General features: G+C 34.7%; 1 protein-coding gene across 5 annotated transcripts in view; it reads right to left on the bottom strand.

The window, feature by feature from the left end:
- The window catches only part of LOC123533531 (synaptic vesicle 2-related protein-like), a 64,934-nt gene extending 47,415 nt beyond the window's left edge, over positions 1-17,519 (bottom strand). For 2 of the 5 annotated variants that reach the window (XM_045315184.2, XM_053520331.1), the window contains exons 1-2: positions 17,299-17,437; positions 3,888-4,485 (exon numbers count right to left, since the gene is read on the bottom strand). In XM_045315184.2, the coding sequence (XP_045171119.1) occupies positions 3,888-4,047 (160 nt within the window). In that variant the 5' untranslated portion in view covers positions 4,048-4,485; positions 17,299-17,437. Of the gene's footprint in view, positions 1-3,887; positions 4,486-15,140; positions 15,312-16,974; positions 17,102-17,298 lie in introns of those variants that run through there. The other 3 variants (XM_053520329.1, XM_053520330.1, XM_053520328.1) reach the window with 3 other exon arrangements.
- Between the last annotated feature and the right edge of the window lie 9,000 nt (positions 17,520-26,519).

Raw genomic sequence — 26,519 nt, 5'->3', positions numbered from 1 at the left:
GTCAAAATAGCTAATTCCGGCCCTTTCAGGGGCCATTACTCTGGAACCCATAATGGAATCTTGTCAGTTCAACAAAGGAACCAAGGTCTTATGGTGATACAAGTTGTGTGCCAGTTTGGTAAAAATCAAATTATAAATAAAGCTGCTATTGTGCAGACAAATTCAAAATAGCTAATTTTGGCCCTTTCAGGGGCCATAACTCTGGAACCCATAATGGGATCTGGCCAGTTCAAGAAAGGAACCGAGATCTTATGGTGATACAAGTTGTGTGCAAGTTTGGTTAAAATAAAATCATAAATGAAACCACTATCGTGCAGACAAGAAATTGTTGACAGACGCACGCACAGACGGACTGATGATGGATGACGGACGAAGGGTGATCACAAAAGCTCACCTTGTCACTATGTGACAGGTGAGCTAAAAAAGCTGCAGAGCTATATGTCTTTAAGTAATAGCTTTATGTACTTGCATACAAAACTTTAACCAGGATTTTCTAAGTCCAAAAGGGGGTATAATTGGGCCAAAATACATGTCAGAGTTATGGGACTTGACCCAGTGAGGTTGGTAATTGACCTAGAAAAAAGAAAAAAATAAGTTTCAAAGCTATATGCCTTCAAATGATAGCCATATGTACTTGCATGCAAAACTTCAACCAGAATTTTCTAGGTCCAAAAGGGGGCATAATTTGGCCAAAATGCATGTCAGAGTTATGGCTCTTAATGCTATCACAAATTTTTATGACCCCGAAGACACATGTGAAGTTTCAATTCAATATCTGCATTAGTTTTGGAGATAGTAACTTGCATGTAAAACTTTAACCAGGACTTTTTTTAAGTTCAAAAGGGGCATAATTTGGCCAAAATACAGTTTTAAAGCTATATGCCTTTAAATGATAGCCATGATATTATGTACTTGCATGCAAAACTTTAACCAAGGTGTGACGCTGATGCTGAAGCCGACACCAGGCTGCGTAGAATAGCAAGACTATTCTTCGAAAAGTCGAGCTAAAAACTGCAACAACTTTCATATTTCTGAATGAAACATAGAAGTGTGAGCACTTAGTGTGTTAGTAAGAACATTTCCTATCTGATGATCATGTAATTTGATGAAAAGTTGTTTTCAATTTTTTGGCGCAAGGCATGATAACGAACATATCTATGCTGACAGAAGGATATCAACTTCTAATGTTTGTGGTAAATGTGAAAATTGTTTCTGAATGTCATTTAATAATGTCTGGATATTTAACTGTCATTTCTGTTTTTATTATATATTATGGCATGAAATAAAGAGGTAATTTGTACACAGCAGTTACATATTCGGACTCAGCATTCACCTCTTCCAAATATGGGTTATTACTGCTGCGTACTCATCCAACAGAATTCAGTATTGTACTCAACACTGTAAAATAACCTCACAGTACTCTCTCTCTCTCCCTCTCTCCTCTATCTGTCTCTCACTGTCTCTTGCTCTCTTTATCTTCCATTACTGTCTAACCCTTTACAGGAACGTAGACACTTTCGTGCATGTTAAGCCACAAAGATTGTTAGTAGAAAAGAAAAGAAAATTGGGCCAAAATAAAAGGGAAAGAAATTTTGTTAGTGATTTAAATAGCAACTTAAACATAAAAATGGGTGAAGAGCAAGGTTATGGTGAAGTTTGTTCAATGTTGCAAACAGCGGCATTGAACTGCTCAAGGGTTGATAGAAAGGGAATGTCAATTGGAAGATTATTCCATAGGACAATAGGACAATTATAGTCCTGGGGGAAAAGGAGTATTTGTAGTAGTCAGATACTATGTAAATCAAATATTCAATTCTGAGAAATATATGTGAAATCAATTATCAGATACTGGATTTATAAACATCACAAATAATATATTTTATGTTAAAAAAAAAAAATTGTGGCAGTCACATTTTAACCTTTTATCCTGTTGATGGCAAGTGATTTTGCCTTTGTGACCATTGCATGGATTGATCTACACTGCTCGCTATTCAGTCAGTATATTTTCAGTGCAAACCCATTTGAATAATAAGTGGTGCTGCCTAAATTGAACATTCTCGCATACCAGAGGTGTACCGTGGTTCCCCGGATGAACCTCTGGCACATTTCGCCGATATTTGTGGTTTGGTTACATTACAGGTAAAACGTTTCAGCCAATCAGCGTCGTTTCGGGACAAAATGTAGCGAACCAATCAAAATCATCCGTGAAAAGCGTGACCGCGTCCTTTCATATCGATGCCGACTTACGAGGAATATTATTATTTGTTCAGGTAAATTTCTTAACATCGAATAACAGTAATAAATCTTTATTAGTCGCAATCATTGAATATCGCCTTTATCCATCGTTAGCAACTACCTTGCTTACATATTGTTTGAAATTTCAATTCGGCGTGCCAAATAGTGGCGAACATTGATTGGCTAAAACTTCTCCCGGTAGTAATTACGAGTGCGCATGCTCACCAAATAAACGACAGAAATAAATCAGAGGTTCGTCTCGGGATTTTGACGAACATCTGATGGATGAGAATGAAACTGAATGATGGACCAGTCCATTTTAGAAATTTAGCAGGGTAAAGGTTAAACAATAGCTGTCCATAAGACAGCCTGCTCCACTATTCGGCAATTCGACAGTAAAATGAATTTATGTCTCAATAAGAAGATACACCAAGTCATTACCTTATATTGTACTATAGTTATATCCAGAAAGCAACGACTGCCAAAACTTTAAGTATGAAAAGGGCATAATACTGTCAAAAATAAAATTACTTAATGGGATTGTAACCATACATGCAGATGATGATTATAAAGAAATGGTTTTAATTTCAAGTCATTATCTTTTGAGGTACCAAAGATATGTCTATAAACGAAGCTTTCAAAAAAAATTTAACATGAAAATAATTCCAAGTGTAACAACTTAGTGAACTTGACCTTGGGTAAAATGGGCCCAGTCACTCCACATACTAAATGTTTGTATGCTATACAATGTTTATGTGAACTTACAGTAAGATATAAGCAATAGTAACAAAGATATGACAGAAAAACAATAGTTGCTGAAAAACTTTCTTAACCACCCCCACCCTGAAGTATATCACCTTGGTGACCTTGACCTTATGTATAATGGGCTCAGTCACTGCACATTCTTTGTTTGTATGCTGGACAAAGGACAATGTTTATGTGAACTTACAGTAAGATATAAGCAATAGTGACAAAGATATGACAGAAAAAGAAAGGTTGCCGAAAAACTTTCTTACAAATAACCAAAGTATAACACCTTGGTGACCTTGACCTTGGGTATAATGGGCCCAGCCCCTACATATACTTTGTTTGCATGCTGAGAAATTTGTTCATGTGAACTAACAGTAAGATATAAGCAATAGTAACAAAGAAAAACAAAGATTGCTGAAAAACTTTAAACTAGAAAGCTCAGGCCAACACCAACGCTGGGGCGAGTAGAATAGCACCCTTATTCTCCGAATAGTGGAGCTGAAAAAGACAAAAAATGCTCCCTTTATCTTGAATGCTAGAAACATTTCTCACTAAAACTTTGAAATTTCACAGCTGATGTCCCAGACAGGTTAATAAGAAATAAACTATTTTACAGTAATTGCAAAATGATGGGTCTCTGGTGCAGCAACTTATGGTTGCAGACATTAATCCATCTGACTATCTGTTACTGCTTTTAGCGCCATATGTATGGAATTCTTTCCTATGAGGGATCCAGCTGACATACCACACAAGGTGCAGCCCAATACAATGTGCATGGTCAAGCACAAATAGCTGAAATTACCTCTTTCCTTTAAAACAAGAAAATTGCAACTATTGAGACTTAACCATTGCGGTGCCACTCTCACTAACTGAAATAAAACAACTGCATTATAAAAGACTACCTTCTGGTGGCTCTTCCTGTGGCCTGGCTTCAGCTGGAGGTTCTGGTTCCCCCATCCCGATATACTCCCTCATACTGGGGTCGGTAATATCCATCTCAACACGATCCAAGTCCTCATAACTGTCCGACTTACTACGAAATTTTGCAAGGCGCGAAAACATCTTCTACCCTGTCTTTAGTTAATGCAGTATACCAGCAATACTATGCATCAATTCTGAAAAGCGTCTGTCTCAATGAAAATTTCCTTCCATATTTTTTTCTTTCTGTTACAAATTATCTTCCTTGAGTGGTAACAAAATATCCTATGATGGCATATAATTAAGTCATGTTAAGAATCAATTCTTCTGATATACCAATTATAACCATAAGTCAAATATTATAATACAATTTAGCCTATATTACAGCTCTCAGTATGGACAGTCATCGAAAATTCATCGTTAGCATGGATCCACTCTATACTTTTTCCAATACATGGTTAATACAACATCTCGCTGGTCGTATATTGAATGTTGAATTACACTGTGATATCTAAGAATTCTCCTCCCATCAGAATGGTGTTATTGACGTATCTGTTAGTTATCCAACGCATTCAAGTATTTCTGTAAAATAAACATAAAATTCTCAGAATTTCTCTAAGCGCAACTGTTCTTGACATGTAATATGTACATTCTAATTTTCAATTAAGTTTGCAACATTTTAGTCCCCATAAAACCCTGGAACTGAAATAACAGGAAGATGTTATTATGAAGAAAACAAGAGCCACCAGACTATTCCAAAATGTTTACCAAGATAAAAGTAAATTTGAGAAAGTAAGAACAGAAACAATCACTAGCCTATCAGTAAACTGCTACATGTTCCCTGAATTATATCCTAGACACCTATCAGTATATCCTAGACACCTATCAGTAAACTGCTACATGTTCCCTGAATTATATCCTAGACACCTATCAGTAAACTGCTACATGTTCCCTGAATTATATCCTAGACACCTATCAGTATATCCTAGACACCTATCAGTAAACTGCTACATGTTCCCTGAATTATATCCTAGACACCTATCAGTATATCCTAGACACCTATCAGTAAACTGTTACATGTTCCCTGAATTATATCCTAGACACCTATCAGTAAACTGCTACATGTTCCCTGAATTATATCCTGGACAGAGAAAGTGCAACATTTACAAGAAAAAGCAACTAAAGGAGAGTTATTTTTCTTGCATATTAATTATAATGATAATAATAATAATGACTCTATTTGGTTTAAACATACTTTATTTATTTATAAGTCATTACATGAATAATATACAACAACTGAGATAAGGGAATTAGACAGAAAGTTGATTAGATTATGGTTGTCCTTTCCCTTGACTCTATTTAACATGGATAACATATTTGGTGTTTAACCAATTTTAAATATGGTCCACATATTGAATTAAAATTCTATTTGGTATTTGCAATGTAATATAAAAATTAGTGCAAAAAGGGGAGATAAATCATTATTTATGACAGAGTTATGTTTGAACTTAATCTAATAAATTTTATTAGTAATTCAAGAACTGTGAATTCCCTTCTGTACCTGCAAATGTATTTTGCTGAAGGGGGCATTTATTAAGGGGCAAATAGCAATTTTTTATATGCTTAAAATTTCAGTTAATAGAATGTTTATTAGAACTAGAATGTGTCTGTAGGACACAGGGTGTGCGCACCCCCCCCCAACCCCCATTGGTACATTTGTTACAAATAAGGGGCAATAATTCAAATGCTTGTAGTCTTAAGGGGATATAGCCTCAACAAACATTTTATATAAAGGATTCATTATTCTAGGCCATATATTTTTTGAGCTATGAGCATCACAAACAAAAAATCCACTATTTTGGCTATTTCAAGGGCCATAACTCTGTAATAAATGCTAAGATTCTCCAGAAGAATGCCAAGTGTTCCAGACTGCCAGGTCACATCATAATCCAGACTCATGCAGGGTTTCATGAATTTACAGCAAATACTTTTTGAGCTAGGCATGTCATTAGGTGAAAATGTGCATTTTTGACTATTCAGGAGCCATAACTTTAAAAATAAGGGGTGGAGCCAGACGAAAATAAGAGGTGCACAAGTTTATATCATGATAAAGATTATTGCAAGTTTTCATCAATTCATATCACATACATTTTGAGCTAGGCGCCTCACAAGGTGAAAAGGCGCATTTTTGACTATTTCAGGGGCCATAACTCTGGAAATAGGAGATGGAACCAGTTGAAAAATAAGAAGTGTGCAAGTTCATATCATGATTAAGACTCATGCAAGGTTTCATCAATTAATCTATATGAAATACTTTTTGAGCTAGGCGGAGCCAGACGAATAATAGGAGGTGCGCAAGTTCATATCATAATAAAGACTCATGCAAGGTTTCATCAATTTATATCAAATATTTTTTGAGCTAGGTGCATCACGAACTTCGGACGGACGGATAAGACCAAATCTATATGCCCCCACCACTCATGGGGTGGGGGGGGGGATAGGGGCACAAAAAACCTCTTTATATTGTGGCATATAGTACAACATGTATATTATAATACAATATGAAAACACTGGCAAACAAAACATCTGTTGCCTTTAACATTGTTACCCAAGTCTGCTGAACATGGGATTAGAAACAAACTCTCAATTTTCACCATTAAGAGTAAATAAAGTGTCAATGACTTGGTGGATCACTTTGTTATTGACCCTGGCTAAGACATTATGCCCATAAACTTTGTGACCAATGTTGGTGAACATTGGATAAGAACTGCTGGAGTTAGAAAGCAGACAACTTGAGTGGATGCTGCCAGCTTGTTGTAGGTGTTCCAATGATACATCTCATTTCTCGGCATAATAAAAAGTTACAAAAAGATGGAAATTTCAGGCATCAACAAGAGCACCACTTGCAGTTGCCAACACAATTGTCTGTAAGTACTTGACAAAGGCAATATGCAAAAAAAGAGTTATGGTTCTTTATTCACCTATTGATGACAAAATGATGTAAAAAGTTTCAAAGCTACAGTATTCAGGAAAAGTGAACCTAAACAATACAAGAGCTTTCAGAGGACAGCAAAGCCTTGTTGCTGAAGAAAGTTAACTGAATGAACACTAAACTCAAACAAGAGTGCAAGACTGTCACAAAATACGCCTGTCATTGAACCTGGCCTAATTCAATGGCCATAATCCAAGAGTGCCTGGGGCGATTTGGGTGGTTATCAAACTTTGCCGAGATATTATGCCCACAAACATTGTCAGCAAGTTTTGTGAAGATTGGATGAAAACTGTTCGACTTAGAGAGCAGACAAGGCTAAATTTGCAGTTTTTCAAGTAATTCAAGGGCCATAATCCAAGAGTGCCTGGAGCGATTTGGGTGGTTATCAAACTTATCCGAGATATTATGCCTACAAACATTGTCAGCAACTTTGGTGAAGATCGTATGAAAACTGTTTGACTTAGAGAGCAGACAAGGCTAAATTCGCAGTATTTCGAGTAATTCAAGGGCCATATTCCAAGAGTGCCTAGGGCAATTTGGCTGGTTATCGAACTTGGCTGAGATATTACGCCCACAAACATTGTCTGCAAGTTTAGTGAAGTTCGTATGAAAACTGTTTGACTTAGAGAGCAGACAAGGCTAAATTCGCAGTATTTCGAGTAATTCAAAGGCCATAATCCAAGAGTGCCTGGGGCGATTTGGCTGGTTATCGAACTTGGCTGAGATATTATGCCCACAAACATTGTCAGCAAGTTTGGTGAAGATCGGATGAAAACTGTTTGACTTAGAGAGCAGACAAGGCTAAATTCGCAGTTTGTCCATTAATCTAAGGGCCATAATCCAAGAGTGCCTGGGGCGATTTGGCTGGTTATCAAACTTGGCCGAGATATTATGCCCACAAACATTGTCAGCAAGTTTGGTGAAGATCGGATGAAAACTGTTTGACTAAGAGAGCGGAAATGCTTCGGACGCCAACTGCCCGCCGCAGGTGTTCACATAATACACCCCGCTTTTTCAGAGACGGGTGTGTTAAAAAGGACAAAGTTTCGTAACATGCAAAAAGAGTTTTAGAACCTGTACAATGCATATTAGTTAATCACAGTTGACAATGTTCAGTGTGAAGTTTCAATCCATTCCCAATAGTGGGTACTTTCAGATACCCGCTTACATACAAAAACTTAACAAAAAATTGCTATGTCGCAAAAGGGGCATAACTTGTAAACATGCAAAGTATAGTTATGGAACCTATGCACTGCATATCAGATCATCACAGTGAACAAATGTGTAAAGTTTCTATCTATTCCCATTATAGGATACTGAGATAACAAAAAATTTACCCAAAAATTGCGAAGTTGAAAAAAGGGGCATAATTTTGTAAAAAAAAACAAACTGATTCCTATATAGCCCCAACAAACATGTTTGGTGGGGGTATATTAAAGTTATGGAACCTGAACACTTCAAGACAGTTCATCACAGTGAATAAGTGTGTCAAGTTTCAATCTATTCTCACAGGTGGTTACAGAGATACCAGCTTACATATCAAATCGTCAAATCGAATGGGCAAGTGCAATAGCTCTATCTTATTCTTTAAAAAGCTGCCCCCCTCCCCCCATGATGTATTTAGTAACTGCACAAGGAACAGAAATTATTTGGTCACTGTGCACTGGACGTTTGACGTACTGACCTCAAACCAATAATTATGGGTCATAAGTGATCTTTGTATCAAATGTGATCTTAGACCAAAGCATTCTCTAGTTATTTGGCAAAAAAGGTTCTACTGTTCTGGGTCAATGTGACCTTGACCTTTGACCTACTGACCTCAAAATCAATAGGGGTCATTTGCTGGTCATGATCAACCTTCCTATTAACTTTTGTGTTCTTAAGCATAAGCGTTTTAAAGTTATCATCCGGAAATAGTTTAACTGTTCCGGGTCACTGTGACCTTGATCTTTGACCTACTGACCTCCAAATCAATAGGGGTCATCTGCTGGTCATAATCATTCTCCCTATCAAGTTTCGTGGTCCTAGGTCCAAGTGTTCTGAAGTTATTGTCTGGAAATGGTTTAACTGTTCCAGGTCACTGTGACCTTGACCTTTGACCTACTGATCTCAAAATCAACAGGGGCAGATCTGCTGGTCATGATCAACCTCCCTATCAATATTCATGATCCTAGGCCCAAGCTTTTAGAGTTATTATCCGTTAACCGTTTAACTGTTCCGGGTCACTTTGACCTCGAAATCAATAGGGGTCATCTGCTGATCATGACCAACCTCCCTATCAACTTTCATTATCCTAGACCTAAGCAATCTTGAGTTATCATCTGGAAATCGTTTAACCGTTCCGGGTCACTGTGACCTTGATCTTTGACCTACTGACCTCGAAATCAATAGGGATCATCTGCTGGCCATGACCAAATTCCCTATCAACTTTCATGATTATAGGCCCAAGCGTTCTTGAGTTATCATCCGGAAACTGATCAGTCTACAGACTGACCGATCGACATCTGCAAAACAATATACTATAAGGATCTTACATGCCTACCTGTGTAAGACAGGGTTTTCCCTACCCGAGGGACAGTGTGGAATGGAAAACCGAGCGTTAGCAAGGTTTTTTATCCATGCTTTCCCGAGGGTAGGGAAAACAGCTGTCTTACATAGGCAGACATGTTAGATCATTTTTCTTGCCTATCACGTTCAAAAAAGATCGTAGAGACAAATAGATTAGGGTATTTCCTGACATAATTTATAAAGTTTATGACGTCACAATAGTGCCTGTACTGTGTGACGTCACCTTAGTGCACGCTATTTTAGACAAGATTTTTCCCTAAGGAAAGACAGGAATATCTATCCCCGGCACGTGCTCGGACAAATGTATACTTTCCCCAATAGGTAGGCAAGAACCCTCCTTCTTCGAAGGTGGGCATAAAAAAAGATAAGTGTTTGTACTGTATTTGTGGAACTGGATAAGTTTTGCACTATATGGCAATTTGTGAACATGATGGTAAGCAAGTGTTCAAAGTTTCAAAGGCACATATCAAACAGTTTAGACAAAATATGGAATGCTTAACTAATTTCTATGTCAAACAAAAGCTGTCCGTAAAACAGCACGCTCGACTTTTCTCAGTGCTTGACTCTGAATTAGAGTTTTGCCAGTAAAAACTTTTACCAAAAAATTCTAAGTTAAAAAGGGGTATAACTCTGTCAAAATTCAAATTGCTGTGGAGAGAAGGATAGCTCTATTCTTTGAATTGCCCAAATGATGCCCTTGATTATTTTACAAGCTTATTCCTAAAGACTCTTGATGACCATGCACCAAAGAAAACTAAACGTGTAAAACATACTAATCAACCAAACTGGTTTACAAAAGAAATTCAGTTAGCAATCAAACAAAGAGATCATTTTAAACGTACAGAAAACAATATCCAATATAAACATTGGCGTACTAAAGTCAAGAAAATGATACATAAAGAAAAAAGATCATTTTTTACAGATACCATTAACAATAACTATAAAAAAGATGCTAAGCTGCTTTGGAAAAACTTGAAAGATTTAACTGGAGATTCTTCCAAGTCGCAGACCAATTTTATAAATGATGAATCTGGACACCCAATATCTGATCCAGGAAGGACTGCAAATACTTTTAATGAATATTTCCTAAATGTATTTCAATCTGTGGAACAGAATTTAAATCAAAGTACAAATTATACTCAACAAACAAACAACTCTGGACCTAAATATGAAATACCACTGATCACCAAAAAATTTGTGGAAACTCAATTGCTCAATATTGATTCCAAAAAGTCCACTGGATTGGATGGATTAAGTGCTAAATTTTTGAAACTATCGGCTAATGTTATAGCAAGGCCTATAACTCAAGCACTAAATCTTAGTATTAAAAATAAAATATTTCCTGACCAGCTTAAGATTGCAAAAATAACACCTATATATAAAAAAGGTTCTAAAAATGATAAGAATAACTATAGGCCAATTTCAGTTCTCCCTGTTCTCTCCAAAATAATTGAACGGCATGTCTCAGATAGTCTAAAACTCTTCTTAGAAGAAAATGATTTCCTGTTCAAATATCAATCAGGATTTAGAGCAAACCATTCTTGTGAAACTGCCTTGACAGTGATTATTGACAGGTGGATAAGTGCTATAAATTCAAAACAAGTTACAGGAACAGTATTTCTGGACTTGTCAAAAGCATTTGACCTTGTAAATCATGAAAAACTCCTTGAAAAGTTAGAAATTTTTAATCTTAGTGACTCTGCATTACTTTGGTTTAAATCTTACCTGTCAGACAGGTACCAAAGGGTCAGTGTCTCAGGTAAGTTATCTGAACTAGGTCATATACAGTCTGGAGTGCCTCAGGGATCAGTCCTTGGGCCTCTGCTGTTTGTGTTATATATAAATGACCTTCCAGCTGAACTAAAAGACATATTTACAGACATATTTGCTGATGATACTACAATAACAGCAACAGGTAAAACACACACTGATGTACAAAATTCTCTTCAAACTGCACTGAACAAAATTCTCACTTGGTGCCAAAATAACTCCATGTCTTTAAATGCTAAAAAGACAAAAGCAATGACAATTCAAACCACAAACAAAGCCAGAGCGAATAATATTTTTGAACTTTACCTTGGAAATGAAAAAATAGAGCTTTCAGAATCAGAAAGACTTCTCGGAGTACAAGTAGACAAAAATCTTAACTGGAAAGACCAAGTAGACAATGTAATGAAAAAATGCAACTCTAAGTTATATCTTCTACAACGAATAAAATGTTTCTTAGATTTACCTGTCCGCAAAATGTTTTTCAATGCTTACATACTGCCGCATCTAGATTACTGCTGCTCTGTTTGGGGAAATTGTAATGTTGCAGAAATGGACACTGTGATTAAATTTCAAAAACGAGCAGCCAGAATTATACTTGATGCAAATTTTGACACCCCTTCTGAAGATTTATTTAAAGTTCTGAATTGGATGAAATTTCCTGACAGGGTCAGATACAAAAAAGCAATACTAGTTTACAAGTCTCTGAATAATATATGTCCTGCATACTTGAACACAAAGTTTTCATTTTTACATGAAGTAAAGACAGTAAACCTAAGGTCACTTGACCCAAAACTGAACTTGCACTTGCCAAAACCAAACACAGAATTTTATAGGAAAAGTCTTGACTATTCTCGTCCTAAAATATGGAATGAATTACCTGTTGAAGTTCAAAATGCAGATACCTTATATTCTTTCAAACAAAAATATCTAGCATACTGGAAAGTGTCACAGGTGTAAACATTGTCTATACTTTCAGATTACATCTTCACTTTCTTCCTATATACTGTATATATAATGTCATTAATTTGTTAACAATGTAATGATCTTTGTAGTGTACCATGACTTTTTTCATATTGCTATATATATATATATTTTTTTTTTTTATTTTTTTTTATTTTTTTTTTTTTTGTTGTAAAAAATGTATATATTATGAAGAGGCTCGTTTGGAAGATCGGGTTTTACCTGAATTCGTTGCCTCTTAAAATAAAGTCTTTATTATTATTATTATTATTATTATAATTGTAGAGCTAAAAATTGTGATGGAGGATTTGGGGTGGTTTAACGGTAGGTGAGACTTTTGTGTAAAAGGTCACCCAGGAAACATTTCATCTGTGTGCAGTTCAGGCCAACAGTTTCACAAGAGAACAGTTTTAAAGGTCTCCATATCATCATAGCCAGAAAACTAGAATTGCCCCCAGGCAGCTGTTTTTTAATTGAATGAATTTGGTAGAGGGTCAACAAAGGAACATTTCCGCGAAATTATTTCAAAATTGAGCTAGCAGTTTCTGAGGAGAAGATTCTTAAAAAAGTTTCTTTTCTGCATAGAAGACCTAGATTTGGTGGAACCTTAAAGGGGCCATCCAATGAACATTACTGTGAGGTTTGGAATTTGCTTGGTGGTTTAGGAAATGTACTAAATGCTCAACATGAGCACCTCATGTTCAGGGTGTCAGGTGAGCTCACAAAGTTCTTTTTGCCCAGTTGTAGCAGATAAACTTTCCAAAATGTAAAAAAAACTGTTTTTCATTTTTTAGTTTTGTTTTTTGCTTAGTTGGCAATTACATTCACAAATTTGGAAATAATTTTCCTTTGGGTATTTGCCAGATTTTGGCCTCTGCAACAGACATCTATTACGGGAAATCAAAAGGCCCTGCTCTAATACAAGAGCAGCAAGTGTCTGTAAGACAGCTCGAATTGTTGTCCCAGAAGCAGGAATGTTACCCTAAATGTTGAAATATCAATATAATTTATCAATCCAGTATCTGCACTAGTTACCAGAAGTTTTTAAGTTCAAAAGGGGACATAATTTTGCAAAATACATGTCAGATTTATGGAACTTGATGCTATGGCCTAGTTGTTTTATAAACCCAAAGAAACGTGTGAAGTTCCAATTTTATTATTTAATATTTGCATTAGATCTGTATGCAAAACTAAAATCAGGATTTTCAAAGTCCAAAAGGAGGCATAATTTGGCCAAAATGCATGTCAGAGTTATGGGACTTGATGCTATCACCTAGTTTTATAACCCCCACAACACATGTGAAGTTTCAATTCAATATCTGCATTAGTTTTGGAGATAGTAACATGCATGCAAAACTTTAACCAGGAAAAGTGCAACACAAAAAGGACCTTTTCTGTGGTGACCCTTTCGCGTCGATTCTACGCGGCGATTTTTAAATCGCATTTTAACTATTAAACAAGAGCACCGCCTTGTGGGTGCTGACGCTCATCTGATTTTTTTTGTATAATAGAAATATTGTCCTACCCATGATTTTCTAAGTCTAAAAAGGGCCATCGCTCTTGAAAAAAGCAGGATAGAGTTATGTTTCTTGATGTACAGTGTCCACTTATGATGGTGAAAAACTGTTGCAAGTTTTAAAGCAATAGCTTTGATAGTTTATGAGAAAAGTTGACTTAAACATAATATTCAACCAAGAAAATGATTTTTCTAAGTCCAAAAGGGGCAATAATTATTGCAAAAAGCAGGATGGAGTTATGTTGCTTGCTGTACAGGGTCAGCTTATGATGGTGAACAAGAGTTGCAAGTTTTAAAGCAATAGCTTTGATAGTTTAAGAGAAAAAGTTGAACTAAACATAAAACTTAATCAAGAAATCTGATATTTTCTAAGTCCAAAAGGGGCCATAAATCTTGCAAAAAGCAGGATGGAGTTATGTTTCTTGCTGTACAGGGTCAGCTTATGATGGTGAACAAGTGTTGCAAGTTTTAAAGGAATAGCTTTGATAGTTTAGGATAAAAGCTGACCTAAACATAAAACTTAACCAAGAAAACTGATTTTCTAAGTCCAAAAGGGGCAATAATTCTTGCAAAAAGCAAGATGGAGTTATGTTTCTTGATGTACAGGGTCTGCTTATGATGGTGAACAACTATTCCAAGTTTCAAAGCAAAAGCTTTGATAGTTTAGGAGAAAAGTTGACCTAAACATAAAACTTAATCAAGAAATCTGATATTTTCTAAGTACAAAAGGGGCCATAAATCTTGCAAAAAGCGAGATGGAGTTATGTTTCTTGCTATACAGGGTCAGCTTATGATGGTGAACAAGTATTCCAAGTTTCAAAGCAATAGCTTTGATAGTTTAGGAGAAAAGCTGACCTAAACATAAAACTTAACCAGGCAACGCCGATGCAGACGCCGACGCCGACAACTGCTCAAGTGATGACAATAACTCATCATTTTTTTTCAAAAAATCAGATGAGCTAAAAACAATAATATTAGTGAAATTTTAAGATACCTGGAAAGAATATCCATTTTTTCCTTCCATTCAACTGATGTTTATGTAAATAAACATTAAAACACAAGTTTGTCACAGTTTTAAACACATTTTATATGGCTCCGCTTCGTGCCACGTGATTGATAACTGCACTGTCAGCAACAAGAGTGTAATGACGGACATGTAAATACAGCAAGGTAGCCAAATAAAACATAATTATATTGTTTAAGCTTTATTAATGTGTTTTACTGTTATGTTTAAACCATAAAATGATTCAGTTTTAATTTGTTTTACAATTTCTTCCATTAAGTATATTACCTGATCATGTTTTTACCTAAATCTATTTTCACCACAGAAAAGGCCTTGATGTAAAAAGAGAGATTCTGCCCAATCACGAAAATATCTCAGAATCAGTCCTGACGTCAAATTATTTGGAATACTCTAACGCTAAAAATGACCTTTATTTTGCAGAAACTGGTCCTGGCTGCTACTGGTTCCTAGCAAGTTAGCCTTCTTCATCTGGCTTATTGGGATTACTTAGATGCTCTGATACTGATAGATGTCATCCCTCTGACTAGTCCAACAAATTTGATGCTATCCTATGAAATATTGAGTTATTTTTCTTGTGGGCAATATCTCCACTCACGTCAAACACTCGAAAGACCAAAATAGTGGAGGAAATTTGCGATGAAATTTTCATAGCTGCTGAAGCTTTACATTCTGTAGGTTTAAATGCCAATTATGTCACAAATTGGCCATAAATTCAAATAAAACTTACATGTATCAAAAGGGGATTCAATTCCTCATTGATTTATGTAAAAATTATCAAATAATTTCCAAAATTATGAATTTTCCAGTGATTTAAACAAAGAATGTACTGTACATGATCAAATTAACGTTTACCGCGTCTAGCCTATGCGCAAGCGATAAAACCAATAACTTTACATTACCAGGCTGGTAACATTGCCCGATCGGGCTTAAGACATAAAAAGTAATATTTCATGAAAACAAATGATGCTATTTTTTTCAAACTTGGTCCATTTATTAAGCATAACAAATTATACAAATTAGAATAAAAATAACTTGGTTGCCTTCAGTTTTGGTAGAATTATTTCCCCTTTTCAGATTTTTATGACGCATAATCTTTGAAGTCCAAAAAATATGTTCTAATGCTAAGTTTAAAACAAAAACAGGCTTCAATGGCTTTCTAATACTCTAAATTATTGCGCTAGTACATGAATTTTTACATTTTACTCTGCTTTCACTTACAACAAGAAACTTTATTTAACGTCGGATACTATATATAACAAAAACATTAGCTTAAAGCTATTTCCCGACAAACATATGTAAAAATAATATAACTATTAAAAAAGGCTGTAAAAAAAAGTACATGGTTAAAGCATAGCATAAAAAAAAGATAAGCATATTATATTGGTACATGCAAGTAAAAATACAAGTCTATGGGCATAAAATAAGAAATTAGTAGTTGACAGTCGGGTGTGTGACAAGTGTGAGACAGAAAACCTAATTCCCCAAGTAAAGTACTTATCCCAACCTACCGAAAGAAAGATGTAGAGAGGGAAAAGGGGCCTGAGAGGGTCATACACAGTGCCACACCCGCCTCTGTCATCTACAAAGTTATCACAATAAAAACAGATTGGCATCATGCATGAAAGAGAGAGAAAAAAGATATATATAAAAAAATATATTAAGAATATACTAAATTATGACTTATATTACTATTTAAATGTAAGTACTTAGTTAAAATGAAAAACTATTGTTAAGATAATGAGTAAATGGATAGATGAAGTAGTGATAAAAAGTTTAACATCATAGAGAAATGTTAGTTTAAAAAAAGTGCTCATACATCTGCACTAGAAACGAAGTATTAATCCTAAATATATAGAATAAGGGTATTGGCACACAAGTTTGGAGCAATAGAAAGCCTTTGAACCTTTTCTGTTTTAAACATTGCATTAAAAACATAACTATTTTGGACTTCAAAAATTATGCATCATAAAAATCTGAAAAAGGGAAGTAATTCTAACAAAACTGAAGGCAACAAAGTTACTTCTATCTTGATAAGCATCATATGTTATGCTTAATAAATGAACCAAATTTGAAAGAAATATCTTTATTATTTTTCAAGAAATATCACTTTTTATGCCGTAAGCCCGATCGGGCAATGTTACCAGCCTGATTACTGTGTGTACTGTCATTTATCCTTCATTATTTTGGTCCTTCGAAGTTTTGACAGTAAGATTGCATGTCACAAATATAAAACAATCTTACCATCAAATTATTTTGACTACCTGTATCCTGGGCCGTAGTATTAGCCTAAGCTTTAACTACGTATATCCTCTGAGGACCAGACAGCGACAGTCAAAAGTTATCACACAGTCCTGAAATATTCTATTATTTGGACTACTAGCAAGTATGCTTTGAAGAATGATTTAAAATTAAGCATCAATAGGTTTTATCTGTTATCAATTGTGAAGATAACCTCTCAAATTCTTATCTATCCAAAATACTATTTAACCGTTTACTAGTACAGTTCATAAAAACAACATACATTTACATCTCATTATCATAACAAAATTATAGAAGAATACCTACACGAATGTTCATATTGTTTTAACCTAAAACTATTGAATTCGACATTAATTTACACTACTAGTGCAACTAAGGAACTTATTTATCTTTTACGTCTACCTGCTGGATGTCACCTGTCAAAACAGGTCTGAGACTACTAAATTAACTTGGGGTGATCTCCTGTCCAGGGACCCTTCCTCTTCTAGTCCAAATAATTGTACTCGAGAGTTGAATATCGTTATATTATTTTGACTTGTCGATATCCGCCTCCTCTAGGTAGACAACGTAAAATATCAAAATGTAAAATCGGTCTGCCCGAGGTCTCATTATTTAGACTACTTCCTACTTCCTATTTTATATGAATGACCTCCCTGATGGTGCAAGATAACAAATTGTTACTCTTTGTTTGTTTTTTCAAACAATTTCTGTTTTATTTTTTACACATATAGTATATATTTTTGAATGTAATATTTCAATGATGACTGTCTTTATAATTGTATACTGATTTATTTTACACTTATCTATCGAATGTGATAATTATTTTAATATTTATTGTTTTGCCTTGCATGAAGTTTAAATTGTTGAACATTTTGGGGTATTCATATCTCAGCTCGTTGTACAGATAATATTGTATCTCCTTATAAACATTTATTTTGATAAAAAATACTGATAATAAAACAAATAAATGTACTACACAGAGTTTGTTTACTTTGCTGTTTAAAATGTTCCAAAAACTTTATGCATTTCCTTCTATATACATATCCTCAGCACTTTCTGACAATCCCTCTTACCTATATTATGGTCAGCATTTTCCTTTATATCCTATATTGTCAGCTAATCCGTCAACGTTTAGGTGTGACCATACAAATTATTATCTTTATACATGTTAATTTCCTTACATAGCGGATCATACCTTCTTTATAATTGGGGGTGAATAGTCTTAAAAGTTAGACCATTGATTTTGTGGGGAAATCTTAGGAGCAAACGTCTTGTGAGGAACTGTCTTTGGTGGAGAGTCAAGATAAAAATGAAAATTAAGATAAATTTTACTTAACTCTTTGTGAATCATTGAACATAAGCTTTGTAGAGTTTTTGTGCGACCTTATTTTAAGAACATGAAGGTTTTTCCTGAATTCGGCTTATTGCGACTGTTTTGACCATCAGTTTTTTTATTCCTGTTTACCTTAAGCAGTTCTTAGGCCTCTGGTCAAGAGCAGCAGATCTTTCACAGGTTTAATCTCATTATTTGTGCTGCTACATGCTATGTGCTTTAACCTTGTCTCTTATTTTTACAGCTTTCTTACTATATATGTAACAGGCTGAAGATACTTCAGGCCTGACCGGGAATCGAACCCGGGACCTCTCACACCTAAGGCGGACACTCTACCACGTCACTATAAAAGCTAGCTCAATAGCAAGGAAGTATAAGTGTTCCATTATACTCTACCCTACCTCATACACCCCCTCCATTTTAGAATTCGTCCTCGTAAGTAAATAGATACCTCAGCAGTAGGTCTACTTCATGGTTTGCAGATGGAACACAAAAGCCCCCACAAAAATGACAAAAGTATATAGACGTAGGTGGGGAATACTTTGAAAAAGAATTTAAAAAAAAGAAAGAAAATTATTGAACACTTAAAAGAGCAATTTAAATAGTCCGGATATTTTCCGACCGCCCCTCGTGCTGTGTCAATTTTGTGTCTTAATTACTTAACCACAATATAATAAACTAGCAATCTGGATTCAGTTAACATTTGCATACTTTTACAAAGTGGTTTCATTCGTTTAAACTAAAGAGTGAAATTGATGTAGAATATTTTTGACATACCTGACTGGTAATACTAATAATGAAACTTTTATAATTTTGGCTTAGATTATTTTAGCTTTGGCATTGAAAAAAGATTTAGACCACTTTCATTGTGAATTTTCAGATTTATGTTTTAAGTCAATGAGAAAATATCTACATACGCTTAATGCATTTAGCTTAGGGGGCATTTTCATAGTGTGTTGATTTTCAAAACAAAATGTTCTTATGTATGTATCTATTTATCTTCCATAACTGTCGAACCCCTTGCGGGGACGTAAACGTTTTACGCGTCAAAATCATAAAGAGAAAGAATATAGTGATAAAAATTTAGATTGGAAGAAACTAAAAAATAATTTGGGTGAAATAAAAAGATTAAAACTTGAGTTAGCAGGATAACTAGGGAGAGACATGTTCAAGGCTGCAAACTGCGGCATTGAACTGCTCTAGGGTAGTGAGGTGGGCGACACTGGGGGGGGGGGGGGGGGGGGGTTGGTTCCAATGGTACACAGTTCTCGGAAAATAAGAGAACTTGTAATAGTCAGTGGTTGCAGTAATTAACCTATAACTTAGGGAATGGCCAAAGCGGACACATCGGGTCATTGTGGTAAGGTAATCTTTTGGGATAGCAACCAGATCATGATGAATCTTAGAGTGATAAGGTCAGAGACCACCAATTCAAAAAAGTACAGGGAACTTACTGGGAATGAGGAAAGTGTATACCTGGGAATAAGGTAGCATCTGTGCGTTCTGATTGGTCAGTCATGTAAACAATCCCAAGAAGTGATTATTTTTTTCAAAATGGAATATTTTTACTGCATTTACAGTATTTCATTATACATTTTGACAAAATTTGCTACATTTTATGTGTATTGAAAAAAAGTGTCATCAAATGAATTTCTCCCGCCATGACAACGATGTAAACAGGGGGTCATCTCATTCACACGAATATTACTTAAATAAAGTATCACTATTCATATGTTTTTCGTCCAATATTTTGGTGGAACTAAGATAGTTCTTGAAAGAAATGTGATTGGATATACATGTTTCGATGTATGGAAGGCCGTACACGCCATAATGTTATAATGGAAGTCTATGGGAAAACAATTGGTGTTCTCTACCCATAACCTAGAATCTATACGCCTTAAAGACACTGATTCTGGTATGCCTGGTATGTGGCCTATGGAGATGATAAGGTCTGCGTATTGGCGATAAGGGCCAATACACAAGTCAGGACCATTGGTAGACTTGCTTCTGTTTATCATAATAAGCTACTGTATAGCTACTGTGCAGTAAATAAATTGCAGGTGATGTTTCTCACCTTTATAGCAAATCAGTTCTCACCTTTATAACGAGTTAAGAAAGCTTGATTGAATTAGGGCTAAATAAACAAAGTGATAAGATACAACAGTGTTTTATCATATTTTTAATAAAGTAAGTTTTTTAACAATTACATCTCATTATTTCTCATTATTGCTGTTTTTTATTATCAATCAATCAATCAACTTTATTAGCAAAATCGGCAATAATTTGCCTTTGGCCATTTAACAAACAGCATATAATAAACATGGCAAACAAAAAATATCATATATTGCATAAAAATAGCACATTTATGAGAATATCACATGCTATAAAATACCAAACAGTAATAAATTAAGAAACAGCAAGATTTGTTAGGGTATTATGTCTTATCGTCATAGATTCCTTTATATATCTACAGATGTTTACAAGACGTTTCTTATTTCTTGTTAGCATAATATTTTTAAACATCTGAATTGTAGGCCAAGCTATATTTCCCAAATACTTATTTCTAACATCTGTATATTTACTACAACATAACAAGAAATGGTACTCAGTTTCAACTGCATTTTGATTACATATTCTGCATATTCTGTTGTTTCGATCAATATTATTAAATCTACCAGACTCGATTTCTAACTTATGGGAGCTTAATCTGAAACAAGTAAACATTTTTCTTAAATTTTCAATGGCAATTTTATCAATGTATTCTTCATAACAAAAGACTGTTTTATACTGACAATAATATTTCAGCTTTGACATTGAATTAATCGATGCATTCCATTCTTGAATAAATTGGTCACGTAATCTCAGTTTGAACGCAGGGAGATAGTTAATATTCGGATCAAAATACTGACGCACATGTGTCAGACCCAGATGGTCAATAATAGAATGCATACGTTTAGCCCAGTTCTTACCAATAACATTTGAACATAGATTTTGATACAGGCTATTCATTGGAGAATCTACATTTTTCATTAATTTCAACCAATATTTAACAGATCTCTCTTTACAAATAGTAGATAATGGAATGCGACCTAATTCACCATACACAGCATTATTTGGCGTTTGCTTCTTTACTCCTAGTAAATATTTGCAAAATTTCAAATGTAAATTATCGACACCCTTGAAATTGTAAACACCCCAAATTTCTGCTCCGTACAGTAAAATAGGTACAACCATTCTATCAAACAGTAATAATTTTGTCTTAACATCTAAACAGACTTTATCAATTAATAACAGTATATTGTGATAGGCTCTTAAAGCCTGATCATTCAGTGCCTTAACTGCACCTAAAAGAGAACCAGTATAAGAAAATTTAATGCCTAAATATGTAAAATCATCAACTATTTCTATTTTATCATCATTAATGTAAAATTCTTCATTATGATGAGTTTTTCTGTTTTCAAAAACACAAATTTTTGTTTTATTAACATTTATTGTTAAACCCACTTTATTGAAAATTGATGAATGGAATCGATTTGGGACTGTAAGCTCTTAGGATCAGTCGTAAACAATACAATATCATCAGCAAATAATATTAAATACATAGAAAGAAGCTCAAGATCTTTATCCGTAAAATCATTCCAATTTAAGTTTTCTGTGATATCATTGATAAACAAAATAAATAGCAAGGGAGATAATGGCTCCCCTTGTTTCAATCCGATCGTTACATCAAAGAAGTCAGAAAATGACATCGTACTTGATATCTTAACACATGACTGTACTTTTTGATACATACATTTAATAATATTAATCATTTTACAGCTAATGCCAGTCTGTATTAATTTATACCATAATGCATCTCTGTTAACTGTATCAAAAGCTCTTTGATAATCTATAAAAATGCACCATAATTTAGACTTTTTAGACAGTACTTTTTGAATAATAGCATGTAGAAGGAATATAGCATCAGCTGTAGAACGATTATCTCTAAAACCGAATTGTACATCATTAAATATTTGTTCAGATTCACACCATTTGTTAATACGATTTCTAAGTAGCAATGAAAAAATCTTCGAAAAAACATTTACCAGTGTAATCCCTCTGTAATTTGCAGGTTCAGATTTACAACCCTTTTTATATACCGGTATTATAACTCCTTTAGACCACGCCTCAGGATATAATCCAGTATCAAAAATATGATTAAAAATAACACATAGATATGGAGATATAAAGTCATTAGTGTCAATGAAAAAGTCGGCAACATTTCGATCATAATCACAACTTTTATTCCTATTTAATGAAGAAATAGTTTTTTTGACTTCTTCCACAGTTATTTGCTTGTCAAGTAGCTCAACATTTAATGGTACATTTCGAGAACTTGTAAAATCAGTATCATCACACTGGTTCATAGCTTCATTTGAAATATCTGAAAAATGTCTAACAAAATCATCTAATTTTACATCATTCTGACTGTTATTTGTATTTTTAAATTTATTTATATACTTCCAAAATTTACGTGGCGACGTTTTACTTAAATTGCAAAATTTTCCTTTCTCATTATTATAGAATTTCCATTTAGCACATTTCTTCACATTACAGAAATTACTTCTACATGTTAGAAAGTACATTTTGTTTTCATCCGTTTTATTTGAATTAAATTGACGTTTAGCATCACAAAACTCAACCTTAGCCCGACGACAACTTCCGTCAAACCATAGTACTTTGTGTTTTAATTTCTTAGATTTATTTGAGAAGGATTTACCAAAAGAGTGGAAAGACAAGTCATACACCAGCTTTGACATATAGTCAATACACTGATTAATGTCATACTCTCCAGACGATAGTTTGCGGGTTGCGTCATCAAATAATGTCTTTTTACTATTAACAAAATCTAAAAACGACTCTGTTTCGGAGGTGTCCCAAACAATTTTTTCAAGCTTACAACAATAGGCATCAAGACACTTTTCACTACAACTCATAGAAAATGTTACTGGACAGTGATCTGAAAATTCAGTTAAATCTAATACACACATGTCATAAACATAATTATAACTGTCAACATTGCAGATTAAATAATCAACCAAGCTTTGTACTGGCCTATTTCTATTTTTTCCATGGTAGGTACAATTACCCTCTTCTAGGCGACCATTTAATATTACTAAATTATTTTCTTTACAGAGATTTAGTAACTTCGACCCAAAATTATTCACATGACTGTCACGATTTTTCCGCACAGGTAGGCTGGTCACCTGATCGGTTGTATACGGTAAATCAACAAATCTATCTAAATGTATGTCAGGCACGTAATCTAAGTGCGTGCTCGTGCGTGAATTCAGGTCACCAGTCAGGTACACAATACCAAGGTCACTTTATTTCCTTATATCATTACTCATACATTCAAACAAGTCTATTTCATATAAATCTGAATTTGCATTTCGGTAAACAGAAGAGTCTTCAGGTGGAATGTAACATACACAAAAATATAAGTCACTATGCGTTTTAGTAAAACATTTTAGCAATTTAAACCAAACTAAACCATTTGTGCTAATACTTTCAAGGCTTATGTAGTTTTTAAGAAACTGTTTATAATATACGATAACGCCACCGCTGTGACGCTTTGCATTTTTATTAAATTTTGGCCGTGGACAATTAAACGACTCATAACCCTCAATGTGAACATTTGTCAATTTAGCGTTCCACGTCTCCGTGAATAAGAGAATATCAAAGTCCGAAACAAAATTTATAAAGTCACCATCGTCTAATTTGGTATTGATACCCTGCACATTCCAGAGTAGAAAAGACAGCTGTTTCTCAGCGCTGACCTAGTAACCTGCACGTGACACATTATCCACTGTATACTGTGTACCGTTAATGATAAGCTTATCATATGAAAGCACGGCTCTTTTTCCATCCTGTTTTGCCTTAATCATTGTAGGTATTAATGCTTTACGCCTGTCCTGAATAGCCTTTGGATATTGATCACTAACCCGATAATCCGTGTCTTTCAGTTCGGTGAAAGCCTTCTGTTTGACCAGCATTTTTTCTGGATAGTGATTAAATTTCACAACAATTGGCCTCTTTTTTCCAGTGTTATACTTTCCGACCCTATGTGCTCGCTCAATTTTTATTGAATCTGGGGCATTTTCAATTTTCAAAACATCACGACAAAAATTTAATATAACTTCGGAACAGTTTTCCACTTTTCTGTCATCAACTGACGCAGCTTCTTTGAACCCAAAAAATAACAGGTTATCCCTCATTGAGCGCGATTGCAAGTCTAAGACATCTTCATTTATCGACTTAAGCATGTTATAATCTTGCTTAAGCTGGTCAATTCTATCACGTTCAGATTTCAGAGATTTATCAATGCCAGATTGTTTAGTTTGAATCTCCTCACATATCTGCTGGTCCATGGCTCTACTGACTTCAACATCACAGAGTCTACTTTTAATTTCAGTTTGGGATTTTTCAAGGGACGTTACACGCACATCTACTGAAGTCAATTTTTGATTGATAGAAGTTAACTGTTTCTCTATGGAGTCAAGCTTACCAAGTCGTGAATCCAAAGCATTGAACCTATCTAGTACTGTTTGTTGAAAACTATCAGAATATGGTTGTGGTATAGTCTGTAGGGGTGACTGCATTTGATTCTGGGTTTGGTTTTGTGTCTGCGGTATAGCAGATGATGTACCGTACATTTGAGTTTGTGGTGTATAGAACGTATTCATAGCAGTTTGGTAATTGTTCATGTTCGCCATATTTGACATGTTTAACGGTTGTACATACCCAGGCGACGCCATTGTATTATAATCCGTATTATGCACTGAATTAGTCACTAATGTTCGCTTCTCAGGCTGATTTCCAACCCCATTGTCCGGAGAAGAAAGCGTCCGCTTTTTGTTATTTTTCTTAGATTTTGGCATTTGAACACATAATGCAGGACCATTTCACACAAAAATATTCATGAAATGTCAGCAAATGGAAACACAAGCACTAAGCTAAGTAAATTCCGAGATATTCCCATTAGAACTCGTAAATTTTCACATTTTTTTTCTCAGTTTAAAAAGTGTCCGCCATATTTCCACGCATGCGCATTACTTAACTCTTTTATCAAAAATATAAAAAATGCATTCAGGCACATAGCTTTTAGAAGTAATAAATTATTGTGTATTTTGAACAATGAAATATCTTTATTGCTGGGTTTTATTATACATAAAAGAAAGTTAACATTATTTAGATAACACAAGAGGAATTAAGCATTTTTAATATGTAACATCCTTCTGTCTATATACCTTCTTTATCTATTAAAAATGCAACTGAACGCTTCTTTAATTTCTAATAAAATCCAGCAATTATCTTTTTCTTTCGTTTTTATTTTGTTACTTTTGATAAAAAGATCATAATCATTGAATAAACAAACTTGTAATTTCTCTTATTAAGTTTTGAATAATTATTTTATAGTGAGAAATACTTTGCTATAAGCGTTATAATTTAATTGGCCAGGACATTACTCAACATGACTGAGCAATCAAAATTAGTATATTATCAATTAAAATAATTTTGTGTACATTCTGAAAAAAGACTAAAAAAACAACAGCATTTCAATTAATAAAATGCAAAACACAGGAAATAACCAATTTACCTGTAGGCAATAAAATTTATGATTCTCTGACAATAATTAGGCTACATGTCAAGTCTACAGGCGTTTTATGGACCCTTATCAGACTGGACCAGACAGGATCTTTTATATTGGGGATTAAAAAGTCTGGTATTTGGGGGAGGGGGTCACTTATATAGGAGATTTTCTTTGCCTTTAAATCCAGTCGACGAAGGTTTCGGGAGTGTAGCATATCTGTTACACTAGAAGTACGGCCGTAGTCAGTCTTGATCCAACGGGCGGCTCTCCTTTGGACGCTTTCAATTTGGTCTATTTGGGTTTGGGTGTGGGGCGACCATACCTCGGAGGCATATTCAAGGTGGGGTCGGACTAGAGTCTGGTAAGCAATGGTCTTAATGGGTTGGGATTTGACCTTAATGTTTCTTCGTAAGAACCCTAGGGTTTGGTTAGCTTTTTTGGTTGACCTATTTATGTGATTGTCCCATGATAGGTCATTTGAGATATCCACGCCTAGGCATTTAGCTGAGCTGACCGATTCAAGTTGGACTCCATGTAGGTAATACTGGGTAGGGATAGGAC

This window comes from Mercenaria mercenaria, chromosome 12 (genome assembly GCF_021730395.1).
Source record: "Mercenaria mercenaria strain notata chromosome 12, MADL_Memer_1, whole genome shotgun sequence".
NCBI classification, from domain to species: Eukaryota; Metazoa; Mollusca; class Bivalvia; order Venerida; family Veneridae; genus Mercenaria; species Mercenaria mercenaria.
This window is presented reverse-complemented; position numbering and strand designations above follow the sequence as displayed.